The 13,007-nt window shown below is 50.2% G+C and overlaps 4 protein-coding genes across 4 annotated transcripts; all 4 read right to left on the bottom strand.

The window, feature by feature from the left end:
* Window positions 1–694: 694 nt before the first annotated feature.
* LOC140222390 (protein ALP1-like) lies at window positions 695–2,053 on the bottom strand. Its single transcript, XM_072292853.1, has 2 exons — window positions 1,342–2,053; window positions 695–1,240 (listed from the first exon to the last, which is right to left on the bottom strand). Exons 1-2 carry the CDS (start codon window positions 2,051–2,053, stop codon window positions 783–785), a joined length of 1,170 nt encoding a protein of 389 aa, XP_072148954.1. The 3' UTR covers window positions 695–782.
* LOC140222278 (uncharacterized) lies at window positions 1,866–4,294 on the bottom strand. Its single transcript, XM_072292444.1, has 4 exons — window positions 3,770–4,294; window positions 3,652–3,681; window positions 3,166–3,465; window positions 1,866–3,046 (listed from the first exon to the last, which is right to left on the bottom strand). Exons 1-4 carry the CDS (start codon window positions 4,292–4,294, stop codon window positions 2,384–2,386), a joined length of 1,518 nt encoding a protein of 505 aa, XP_072148545.1. The 3' UTR covers window positions 1,866–2,383.
* Window positions 4,295–6,145: 1,851 nt separating this feature from the next.
* LOC117847881 (aspartic proteinase nepenthesin-1) lies at window positions 6,146–8,505 on the bottom strand. Its single transcript, XM_034729175.1, has one exon. The coding sequence runs from the start codon at window positions 7,620–7,622 to the stop codon at window positions 6,291–6,293; it is 1,332 nt and encodes a 443-aa protein (XP_034585066.1). The 5' UTR covers window positions 7,623–8,505; the 3' UTR covers window positions 6,146–6,290.
* Window positions 8,506–10,346: 1,841 nt separating this feature from the next.
* LOC117847882 (aspartic proteinase nepenthesin-1) lies at window positions 10,347–12,136 on the bottom strand. Its single transcript, XM_034729178.2, has one exon. The coding sequence runs from the start codon at window positions 12,065–12,067 to the stop codon at window positions 10,742–10,744; it is 1,326 nt and encodes a 441-aa protein (XP_034585069.1). The 5' UTR covers window positions 12,068–12,136; the 3' UTR covers window positions 10,347–10,741.
* Between the last annotated feature and the right edge of the window lie 871 nt (window positions 12,137–13,007).

Genomic DNA, 13,007 nt, shown 5'->3' with positions numbered 1-13,007 from the left:
AAGATATGACGGATTAATCTCTCGGATCAGTGGCGGAGCTAGGAGTGAAATCAAGGGGGACCAATTCCAGGCTAATGACTAATCTACAATTATATGCAAGGGCACGTTGTAGTTCCAAAGCTGGTCATATGGATTGTGTGTAGACGATAGGCACACCGGCATATGCATATATACTTTTTATGAATTTGTGATCTACTACTCATTAGATGAGTGACATAACCACAATACTAAGACAGGAGCAGCTTAAGAAGGGATCGAGTTGCATGCCTACATGTGCTCCTGCTAACTATTACCACACTGCACGCATTGTGCGTTGTCCTTGAAGGAGACGGTAAATATGCAAATTTTAAGGGCATGTTTGGTTCTTTAGTCCATGGATTAAAGTTGGACTAAAGTTTTAGTCACTCTTTAGTCCATGGACTAAAGGCTGTTTGGTTGGAGTGACTAAAACTGCCTAAAGATATTAAATGCTATAGCAAAAGGACTATTGTGCCCTCCTACCAGTTAACCCTCCCACCTTCCTGGCGCCATTTTCTCCAGGCGTTGGCGCCATATTTTGCTCCTCCGATCCAGCATAAGCAACGCACCAGGAATTCATGCGCACCAGCACAAGTAACGATCCAGTACAAGCAACGCGCTCAACTCCCTGGTCAGCATCAGAAACAAATCTCCATGCGCACCAAATGCCAAAAAAACTATTATTGTGTCACATGTTTGTACAAAAATTCATCCATACAAAAATTCCACAAAGCAACACACAAATCACCATTAAAAGTTCAAATCTATGATCTACTAAACAAACCATCGGCAATCCAATCACGGAATTCGTTCATGTTTTGATCTTCATCTCCATGACGTATACTTGACACATTACCATCAGAAGATGTTCCTTCGGTGAACGAAACATAGTTCTCATCATGATCAACCAAATCAAAGTCTGCATCCCCTATAAAACTCTCTCTAATGAAATTGTGAAGTGCCATGCACGCAATAATTATTTCGCTTTGCTTTTGCATAGGATAGCTAGGTAGGTCAAGCAATATCCTCCACTTCATCTTTAAAACTCCAAACGACCTCTCAATGACGTTACGAAGTGAAGAATGGGTGTAATTAAATAGTTCTTTTTTACCTCTTGGCATTGGCCCTTGTCTAAACTCTGGCAGGTGGTACTTGGTTCCTTTGTACGGTGCAAGATATCCTGATCGGTTTGGGTAACCCGAGTCAACAAGGTAGAACTTACCTAAATATTCAATATAAAGCTTGTCAAGATATACTTGGTTATGTATGTTACATGACAAGTGTCAAAATAGTAAGTCAACGCATAAAAGAAGTAGTCATTACCTTCAGGTGGATGCGGATATTTGTCTCCAAACTTCTCAATGGCATCTTTGAACACCCTCATGTCATGAACTGACCCAGGCCATCCCGCCACCACAAAAGTGAACCTCATATCAAAGTCACATATGGCCATGACATTCTGACTCGTATATCCATGCCTGCCCGTATGTTGTACTACCAAGCTAGTTGGCACTACAACTGGAATATGAGTACCATCTATTGCCCCAATGCAGTTGTCAAAGAAGGGTGTGAACCTAGGGGATTGCAACCTAGAATGCACGCTCCTAAACTCAGGGTCCTTTGGCTTAATGATGTCCACTGCCAGCTTGTTTACACTCTCTAGTACTTCATCAAACTTTCTACATATAGTCTCCAGTGATCTTGTGAAATGGTCCTCTGCTTGTCTAACTGATTGAGGTGCACCACATATCCATAAAAACAGGCCTAGAGCCTCTACAGATGACATCTTCCTAGTTGACTTTAATCCATATGAATCAACTAGCACACTGTGCAACCTCAGAAACAATTCCTGACTCATTCTAAACATATTGAAGCAAGATGTTCTATTTCCTAATGTCTTCATGACCCATTCAAACCCACTTTCTGTTGGTACTCTATAATCTCCTTTGTTCATATAAGTGTCAAAGTGGTACATACCCAACATAGCAGCAGCCGTAATTATGATTTTCCTCCTCTTCTTCCGACACCTCAACATGAACTCTTGTACTCTTCGATCATATTCCTCTCTATCATCGTCCTCTTCATCCCAATAATCATCTTCTGAGTCATCTTCTTCCTACACACAAGAACAAGGAGAAATCAGTACATTGTCGACATGTACAAAATTAGATCTTAATAGAAATCAGTACATATGAATCAACTAACAGACATAACATGACATTCCACACAACCAGCAATAACATGACATTCCACACAACACACCAACAGAGTCTTAACATAGATCTTAACAGAGTCTTAACATGAATCTTAACATAGAGTCTTAACATAGAGTCTTAACATGAATCCTAACTAAAATTCATAACACTCATCGATAGCCTTTAGTATACTCCTGCCAGGTATTCCTCAGCCAAATCAATCTCTCTTCTGGATTGTCGACCATGTGAAAAACCTCTCTGTAGTACTCATTTTGAAAAAGAGTTGTAGCCATTCCAAACTCCTCAGAAGTAGGTCCTGCTCCGGCTTCTTTTACCAATGTCAAACAATTTTTTATGTCCTCCCTAGCCTCATCCTTCAGTTTGTTTCTCATTTCATGCCTCAAATGTTGCCTCTCTTGCAACTCTTTCTTCCTCAATTGGTGCCTCTTTTCCAACTCCTCTTCCCTTTGCTTTGCCATTTCAGTTAGAGCTTGTTGCTCATTAGCCATGTTAACTTGCAACTCAGTTAGAAGGCCCTGGAACATCTTCATCAATGGACTCTTCCTCTTCTTGTTGGGACTTGAGGCTGTGTCAACAGTGCTGCTTGTTCTCTTGCGACTGCTGCTGCTCGCAGGACTTCCTACCAACTCCTCTTCCTCTTGTTCTCCACCTTCCTCGATATCTAGGCCGGCTTCCTCATCATCCAATATTTGAGGTGAAGATCCTGGGATACAAGCAGCCAGTCCATCCACTGCAACACCTCTGAACATCTCTATAAGTTGGGGAACATATGTAGGCACAAACTTCATGAACTTCCTACACTCAGTCCTCCCCTGAAACCCACAAACAAGTGATTAGGTACATAAAAAATAGTACAAAAATGGAGCAGTACATAAAAAACAGTACACCTCTGAACATGGAGCAATACAAAAATGATTTGTTTACCTTTAACTTCTTTTTCCCACCATGCTCTTGATGCTATGACAGTACCATCAGGTCTTCGCCCTAGAGCGGTACTAGTTTGCAACTCTTTCCAGAAAGTGTATAGAGTTTTGCACTGAGTCCATCTGTTCTTCAATTGCTTGATAGTTAGGTTCAGTCCAGCCTTTAACAGAAATCCTTGCTTCATGTTATTATAGCCTCTACGGGACATTACTCCCTTACAACAATTCCCTGCCCTTATTTCCTCAACAGCAAGTTCACAGTAAATATGGGTATTTTCCTCGGACCAATCGGCCCTGTCATGATGGTTCTATAGTAGAAAATAAAATGTTACGCTACGCATTGCAATGTCAATCTACAAGAATTATAGCAGAAAATAAAATGAATAACATGGAACCATTCACAATTGACAGTAACATGTAACCATTCACAATTGACAGTAACAAGCAACCGTTCACCATTCAAAATCTATAACATGCAACCATTCATAACTGACAGTAGCAAGCAACCATTCACCATTCAAAACCTATAACATGCAACCATTCACCATTCAAAACCTATAACATGCAACCATTCACTGTAACATCAAGTGGATTGGCAGTGGAGGCAATTACCTGGGAGGGAGTTTCAGTGCCATGGGAGGGAGTTTCAGTGCCATCGTCATCTTCTTCGTCACCAGCATCAACATCAAGTGGATTGTCAAAGCCCTGACCACCAGAGGAAGATGCACCGCGACCTCCTCCCAATCTTGCTCCCCCACGGCTGCCAGATCTTCCTCCACGCGAACCTTTGCGTCCACCTCGTCCCCCGCCCGCAGCTATCTTGGACCCGCGACCACACCCTGTGCCACCGCCTGCTCCCACCCTCCTTGCAGGGGCCCGAGGAGGGAGCTGCAGCTCCAAACCAGTTGCAGCTCCCTGCAAGAATACCTGGTACGACCCAATATTAGGGAAGGCAGCACCCTCTGAGTTGAGGTCCAAGTGCTCCATGTGGCGCCGGGAAGCGGACAGGTAGGAGGCCGGCGGCGAAGCAAACGGGCCGAAGTCATCCTCGTCCGCATCTTCCTGGGATGTGTGGAAGGTACGGGCACCGGAAGAAGATCCCTGAGACATGAAGTCCCTGTAGTTGTAGTTGTCCATGGCGCGGAGGAGTGGCGGGCGAGTTGGGGGTGGAGGAGCGGCGGGCGAGTTGGAGGCGAGTTGGGGCCGGCGGGCGGGTTGGACGCGGAGCAGCCGGCGGTGAGCTAGGCGAGTTGGGGGTCAAGGAGCGGCGGATCCGACGGTGAAGGACGCAGGGATGGTGTATCCGGCGGGGGTTAGACGCGGAGGAGCCGGCGGCGAGCTGGGTGAGTTGGGGGTCAAGGAGCGGCGGATCCGGCCGTCGGCATGGATGAAGGCTCGGGCGGGGGCGAGCGGATCCGGCGGGGTGGAGGGTGGCCGGCAAAGGTGGGCGCCGCCGCAGATGGATCGAGAGGCGGCGGATCCGGCCGGGGGGAGGGTGGCCGGCAAAGGTGGGCGCCGCCGGAAAAGGGAGGCGGCGGCGGCGGGTTGGGGGAGGAGGGGAGTGTGCAGACGGGAGGGTGCGGACGGGAGTGGTGCGGACGGGAGGGTACGGGGCCGCGGGGGTAGGGCCCGTCAAAATGGTGTTTTAGGAGATTTTAGGAGGGGTTGGGATGACTACAAAGTTTTGAGCCTCCTAAAGATTTTAGTCCCCTTTTAGTGAATGTGTTTGGTAAACTAGTCACCTTTTAGTCAGTTTTTAGTGACTAAAATTTTAGGAGGTGGAAACCAAACACCCCCTAAGAATAGTTCAGATGATCCATGTGTATCTAATGCTAGTTGGAGGTGGGTTAGACATATTCTAAACTAAATACACCTGGTGTATGACCTCTCAGATTCCACAACAACAAAAGAATCCCAAAAGTGCAATGAATAAGTATAATATAGTAGCCGAGGTACCTATCAATACAGCTAAGGAATGGAAGAATGCATGGTTTGTAGGAGAGAGAATGCATTTATGCATGTGGCCATGCATAACAACGGATGTGCTCTCTAGTTTAGGCATGCATGCAGCCATGGCGGCACTACCTTCCATCCCACCCCCAATTGACTTTGGACTCAGGACTAAAGCATCTTTAATCCCAGGTTAAAAATAAGGCACCGAAGGTCACTGACGGGAGGACCAACCGGAACTAAAGGGCCCCTTTAGTCCCGGTTGTAACGGTTAAAAAAACTGGCCCCGCCCTCCCTGTCCCGGTTGAAAATTCCAACCAGGACAAACCCCCTCCCCCACCCCTGGACAGAAGATTTAGTCCCGGTTGGAAATTCCAACCACGACAAAAGGGTTTCCACGCGCGGCCCCCCTCCCACCTTCCTTATTTTTTCCAGGCACCTTCCACCTTCTTCCTTCCTTATCTTCTCCCTCCTCCTGCCACCGCCTCCTCCCCCTCTGCTGCCCCTCCCCTTCCCCCTATGCTCGCCCCTCACTGGCAGTGAGGAGCGGCATCGGGGCGAGGGCAGGGCCGTGGCGCGGCCAGCCGAGCGGCGGCGAGCGGAGGCAGGTGGGCGCGGGTGGACGGGCGAGCAACGGCCGGCCGGCCGGCGGGCGTGGGCGTGGTGGCTTTTTTTATTTTTTTCTCGAAACCTTTTAGTCCTGGTTGGTAACACCAACCGGGACTAAAGGGGGTCAATGACCCGGGACTAAAAAACCCCCTTTTATCTTGAAAATTTAATCCCGAATGGATTTTCGGATTTTTGACCCCTATTAACCGGGACTAATGCCGCGTTTTTAAATAGTGAGGCGTGTGCTTTCTTTGAAAATTGCTCTACAGCAAGGGGGCCACGGCCGCCCCAACGTAGCTCCTCTAGTGTCTCGGATATACTTGTAGGGTACGTGTGTGCGTGTATGTGAGTATAAAAAAGTTTTAATATCTATTTAATTTATTACAATTTTTCGGAAAAAATTACATATTTTGTTGTTTGTAAAACAAATAGTCAAATGCAAATTTAATAAAGCTTTTTCACTGTGGGTTTTCGTTACAAAACAAATATGTATATGTATACATACATGAAGAGACGCAAATTGCAGCCATTGGTTATCATGCCTCCATATGGCGTGCCCACAGTGAACAAATCATCACACGGAGCTGCAGTCCGCCGGCTGGAAGGAGAGGACGCCGTTGCCCATGTCGTACAGCAGGTGCATGTTCTGATGCATGTAGTTGCCGATGACGGTCGTCTCGTTCATCGGCAGCGTCGCGTTCGGCCGCGCCGCGCTGAACACCACCATGCACGCCGTGGCCTCGTCCACGGGCCCCCAGTAGTTCTCCGGCGGCACCACCAGGTCCGACGAAGCGCCGCCGCCGCTTCCAAAGTGCAGCACCAGCGGCGGCACCAGCTTGCTGGCGTCCCCCTGCGCCACGGCCACGCACAGGTCGAACCCTTCTACCCCGGCCGGCAGTGGCACGACGCTGTCGCCCAGCTGCCGCGCCAGCTCCGCCCTCAGCGCCTGGTACGCCACGTCGACGAGCCTCGTGAACGGGGCGCCGGAGTCGATTAACGTGCCGGCCCACCGCCCCGGCGCGACCTCCCGGAGGTCGAACGCCGCCGCGGGGACGTCGAGCTTGGCCTCCCCCACCGTGATCCCGGCGAGGGGCAGGAAGTAGAACGTGTCGTACAGGTCGTCGTTCGGGTTCTTGACGAACGGCACGGACGTCACCGGCGCGCCGCCGCCGCTCAGGTCGGCGGACGCGCCGACGAACAGGTGGCTCGTGTTGACGGCGTCGCTGAAGTAGGGCGTGAGGCAGTAGGAGAACTTGGTGTCGCCGAGCTGGGAGACGAGTGACAGGGTGCCCCTGCCGAGCCCGATGATGCCGGAAGCTCCGTTCAGGGAGCCCGGCGTGAGCTCCGTCGCGGTGATGCACCCGAACGCGAGGCTCGCCTTCTCCGACCCGAACGTGAACGTCTCGGTGCCGAGGACGCCGGCGATGGCGCCGGCGCCGTAGGCGGTGAGGACGCCGCACGCCTTCCTGTCGCGGGTGCACCGGGTCTCGAAGCCGAGGGCGCACGCGGTGTCGTTGCACGCCACGGGACGGACGGTGCGCGACAGGGACGGGTCGTAGTAGGAGAGGTTCTGGTTGAAGCAGCCGGGGCGGCAGGCGGAGCACTGTGTCCAGATGAGGTTGCTGCCGGTGTCGATGATGGCCTCGGCGCGCTGCGGCGGGTCGCCGATGAGGTACTCGGCGATGTACTGCGTCGACCCCGCCCAGTGGACGGGCGCGGTCACCCCGCCCATGGACGCCAGCCGGCGGTGGGTGCGCTCGGTGGCGCGGCGCATGCGCTCCGCGATGGTGCGGTTCTCCTTGGCGTCGACGTGGATGAGCTCGAGGCGGATGCCGGCGCAGGTTGTGAAGGTCAGGGAGGCGCATAGGAGCGCGAGCCAGATCAAGGGTCTCGCCATTTTTATCATATGGGAGTGTGTTTGTGTGTTGTGTGCATGGAGAGTAGAGGGAGTGTGAGTGTGTTTATATAACAAATGAGTAGGGAATTATTTGATGGGAAATGAAGTGATCAAATATATATGTCCATCGGTATATTGACTTTTTGCAAATTTGCAAGTGGATGTATATGAGATTGACATAAAAATTTGTAAAATAAAATAAGAATCCGATAGGATAAGCACGGCATTTTATAGGATTGATGAAATTCTAGGTACATGATCAACGAGTTAATCATATCACGCAGATTCAGCGTACATCATTTGGGTCTTGGGAATGAATGAGAAGACCTTATAATTCATCTACACACTGCTGAATTGTTTGGACCGAACAATTCAGATGATGCATTCTTTTAGAGCCGATGTCATGTATATGACATTGATGTTTAGTTGTTCAATTCGAATTCAGGTCTAGCAACGCAAGTGCCAATCACAAAGGCCATTTTCCATACCACAGTCAAATTTAGTTAGCATAATATAATAGGCAATATTTTGTCATTCGACATTGCTATCAACGAGACGGTAGCATTATTTTAGCTGTTATATTGACTTAGTCATCTAGACCTATGTAAGACAAGTCTTTGCCAAATGGATGGCAAATCTACTACGAGACTCCAAATGCCAAAGGAATCTCGATCTCCTAGAAATTTCTCGTTGCTAAACATATTAGAAGCTCAGGAGTAATCATATCTCAAAAATATATGTTATGTGGTTTTGGATGCGTATGGTCAACAAAATGATTGTTGTTGATTTACACTACTGGGGAAAACCCCATCACTATTACTACTGTTTTTGCAATCGGTACTACTAGTTCGGTACTAAAGAGGACCCTTTTAAGTACCGGTTGAAACTTAAAAAAAAAGAAAATCCCCCGCCCACCCCGCTGCCCTCCGCCTCCACCCCGTCACCCCTCACCCCTCCACCCATCCCGCCTCCACCCTCAGCCCCGCCTCCGCCCCCCGCCCCACCCCGCCACCCTCCGCCCCGCCTCACCGCCCGCTCCACCTCCGCCTCCGCCTCCGCCCTCCGCCTCTCTGCCCGCCCCTCCGCTCTCCGCCCCACCCCTCCACCCTCTGCCCCACCGCCCCTCCCACCGTTGCCGCCGCCGCCTCACCTCGCCCCGCCGCTACTCCTCACTGCCGGTGAGAGGCGAGCGGAGGGGGGAGGGGAGGGGAGGGGAGGCAGAGGAGGAGGAAGGGAGATGGGATAGAAGAGGGAGATTGTGAGAGCTAAGGAGGAGGAGGAAGGGAGATGGGATAGAAGAGGGAGACTTGAGAGAGAGAGGAGATAGAGATAAGGAACGGGTGGGATGGGAGAGAGATAGAGGAGAGAGAACGAATGGGAGTTTTAGTAGCAGGTGGGAAGTCCACCTGGTACTAAAAGCCACCAGGTACTAATGTGCCTTAGGGCTTTAGTACCGGGTGGAGCTCCCACCCAGTACTAAAGGGGATCACGGGGACCATCTCGAGGACTATCCATTAGATCCGGTAGTAATATCTCGGGATGAATGTTCAGTTTTCCAGTAGTGGTAAGGAGCAAATGACCTGGCAAGCTTCAATAACAACTTGGGCGTGGATATAAATATATAATAGACAAGTTGCAAATTTGGAGGGTGTGCTTGCACGAGTCAAAATACTTGTCTATACGCGGCTCATTACCTACTCTCATTGTGTGGCGCAAACTGTCGAATATGGTGATATTTTGGACCAAATGAGCTGAACAAAGCAACAATTTAATATACAATCCATCAGCCTGTGACGAACAATTAGAATTGATTTCATAAATAAGTATATGATTGAGTAATCAACAATCATGTATTATCTGCCAATGACTGGTAATTTGCATTGGAAACATCGCTCCTAGTATGTAAAGTAAAATAAAATACCGCACACGAGACCAACCGTCCAATCTAATTCTATTATATACAAATGACAACGGGCACAAGAGTTTTCTTTAGAATTTTGATATGAACAACGGATAAATCATCATCAACAAAACTACTGCATTAAATCCTACTCACTTTTATTCAAAAATAATTGTTTTTTATTTGAGGTGATGCCACGATATCGACGCACTAGTAGAGAGACCTTCCATCCAACATTTTTAGTCCCGATTGTTTTTGGACCCAGAACTAAAGGGCATTTAGTCCCGGGTCAAACTCCCACCACCGATTGCCACCTCCGACAGCCTCTTTAGTCCCGATTGGTAATATCAATCGGGAGTAAAAAACCCCCTTTAGTCCTATTGTAACGGCTAGTGGGACGAGGGAATCTGGTGGGGCGTTTAGTCCCGGTTGAAAACATTAACTGGTAATTTCAATCGGGACTAGAGGAGGGACCTTTAATCCCTTTTTTTCACGTGACCCCCTCTCTCTTCACCTTTATCTTCTCCTCCTTTTCCTTTCTTCCTTATCTTGCCGGCGCGAGCGGCGGGGCACGCAGCGGCCGGCACGCGAATCGTTCAGATGACTGTGGATTGTGGAATATGTAAATTTGGTGCATAACTTCACAAGGTTGTAAATGTACGAGGTGTTTGACTGTTTGGTGTTTCGACTCAACTAATAAAAAATGTTTTGTTTTTCTGCTGGAATACAAGTGTTCAGCTGACAATACAACATATAAATTGAGAGAGAAATGTCACCATATATAATGAAACGGTATAATTCACGCACAAGTATAACATCACACACATATGACATACATGGACACACATAAATACGGACTGCCTCCATTTTAAAATATACGATACCATTGATTCTTTTTCATTTGAGTGTTTGTCTTATCTAACAATACTTATTCACAGATAACTTTACAAGTTAAATGTAAGATACTTCTGATGATAGGCGTAGTGCAGTGGTACTCATTTTTAAGTTATTTGACTAATTCGTTAAATAAATATTATTAGTTAAAGTTAATTTGAGAGAAAGTCAAACGACGTATAATACACGGAGTACGCGGAGTATAATATGTATATTATAATACGTATATTATTAGTTAAATTTTATAATACGTATATTATTAGTTAAATATTATTTTTAAGTTAAAGAACATACTTCAGGAGTACGCGGAGTACGTTCGTGCACAATGCACGAATCACATGGAGCTGCAGTCCGCCGTCTGGAAGGAGAGCACGCCATTGTCAAGGTCGTACAGCAGGTGCACGTCCTGCTGCATGTAGTTGCCGATGATGGTCGTCTCGTTCAACGGCAGCGTCGAGTCCGGCCCCGCCGCGGAGTTGAACACCAGCATGCACTCCGTGGCCCCGTCCACGGGCCCCCAGTAGTTCTCCGGCGGCACCACCACGTCGCCGCCGCCGCCGCCGCCGCCGAAGTGCAGCACCAGCGGCGGCACCACCCTGCCGGCGTCTCCCCGTGCGACGCACAGGTCCAGCCCTCCGGTCCGCGGCTGCACGAGGCTGGCGCCCAGCTGGCGCACCAGCTCCGCCCTCAGCGCTTGGTATGCCGCGTCGACGAGGGTCGTGAACGGGCTGCCGGAGTCGATGAACGAGCCGCCGGCCCACACTCCCGCCGCGACCCGCCGGAGCTCGAACGCTGCGGCGGCGATGGCGAGCCTGGCGGTGCCCACGCTCATCCCGACCAGGGGCAGGTAGTAGAACGTGCTGAAGGGGTATTCGTTCGGGTTCCTGGAGAACGGCACGGACGTCACCGGCGCGCCGCCGCTCAGGTCGGCGGAGGCGCCGACGAACAGGTGGCTCGGCTTGGCGGCGTCGCGCAGGTAGGGCGTGAGGCAGTAGGAGAACCTGGTGTCGCCGAGCTGGGAGACGAGCGACAGCGCGCCCCTGCCGAGCCCGATGATCCCGGACGCGCCGTCGAGGGACCCCGGCGAGAGCTCGGTCGCGACGACGCACCCGAACGCGAGGCTTACCTCCTCCGACCCGAACGCGAACGTCTCGGTGCGTAGGAACCCGACGATGTCGCCGGCGCCGTAGCGGACGGCTACGGCGCACGCCTCGCCGGCGCGCGTGCACCGGGTGATCACGGAGCCGAGGGCGCACGCCGCGTCGCCGCAGGCCGCGGGCTGGGCCGTGCGCGACCGGGACGGGTCGTAGTAGGGGAGGTTCTGGGCGAAGCAGCCGGCCGCACGGCAGGCGGAGCACTGCGTCCAGACGAGGTCGCTGCCGGTGTCTACGATGGCCTCAGCGCGCTGCGGCGGGTCGCCGATGAGGTACTCGGCGACGTACTGCGTCTCCGACCAGCGGACGGGCGCGGCCACGCCGACACCGCCCATGGACGCCAGGCGGCGGTGGGTGCGCTCGGTGGCGCGGCGCAGGCGCTCCTCGGCGGTGCAGTTGTCCTTGGCATCGACGTGGGTGAGCTCGAGGCGGAGGCCGGCCGCGGAGGTGGCGAACGACGACAGGGAGGCGCAGAAGAGCGCGAGCCAGATCAAAGGATTCGCCATTGTTCTTATCTTACCTGACGTGAACTCCGAACTCCTTGGCGCGGGCGTGTGTGTACGGATGGAGGTATGTGCAGTGAACATGCTACTATATATAGGATTGTCGGTGGGAAAATGCAAAAAATTGTATATGCCACTGCATATTGCTCAATTTTGTTCATGCTATCGCCATCAGGGCCAATTCGACCTACTCCCATGTTCTTTTTGCCATCACGATGAGTGACCGTGAGTTTATTGTGATTTTACCTACTCCGTACTTTGACTACAAATTGAGCGTAAAGGTTTTCGAGAAAGACCATGCTACCCCTGTATGAGTGGTCAGGTCCGAGTTCTTGCTCTAGTTGTAACTTGTAAGGTGCGAATCACAAGGCAGGAAGATAGTGTTCAATTGCCAAGCTCCAGTAGGCAGGCCAACCAAAGTGGCAAAAGGAACGAATTCCGGATGAAGTACTTTAAGCTTGATCCAAAAGTTCAATTTCAATCAGGCTATGGTAATGTCTGGAATTCTGGATAGGACAAACACAAGGTTCAATAGAGTTGATGAAGTATTATTTTCTTGATCACAAATGAATCAAGCTGACCACACTTGCGAATAGGCATGTGACCAGTTGATCAGTAGAGCCTTATCCTGTACAATCCGTAGTGGGGACGAATTATGGTGATTTTATAGGATTTATTCCTAAAATGTTGTGGCTTCACTCATGCTGGATTGTGGTGTTCGAGAGCATCTCTTCGAGGTAACTACATGCTGGTCATCACAGCACGGTCGTTTGTCGTGATATTCTGATTTGAAGACCTTTTTTTAATAAAAACCATCTAGCGTTAGAGACATGTCTATCCCTGACAATTTCAACAATCCATCTATAATGATTAATGAACCCAGCTTATTGCATATAGGCCGACCTGCACGGTGGATGACGAGGAGGATAGCGTACGGTATGAG

This window comes from Setaria viridis, chromosome 3 (assembly GCF_005286985.2).
Source record: "Setaria viridis chromosome 3, Setaria_viridis_v4.0, whole genome shotgun sequence".
NCBI lineage: Eukaryota > Viridiplantae > Streptophyta > Magnoliopsida > Poales > Poaceae > Setaria > Setaria viridis.
The sequence above is the reverse complement of the archived record's forward strand: the minus strand, read 5'-3'. Positions and strand labels throughout refer to the sequence as shown.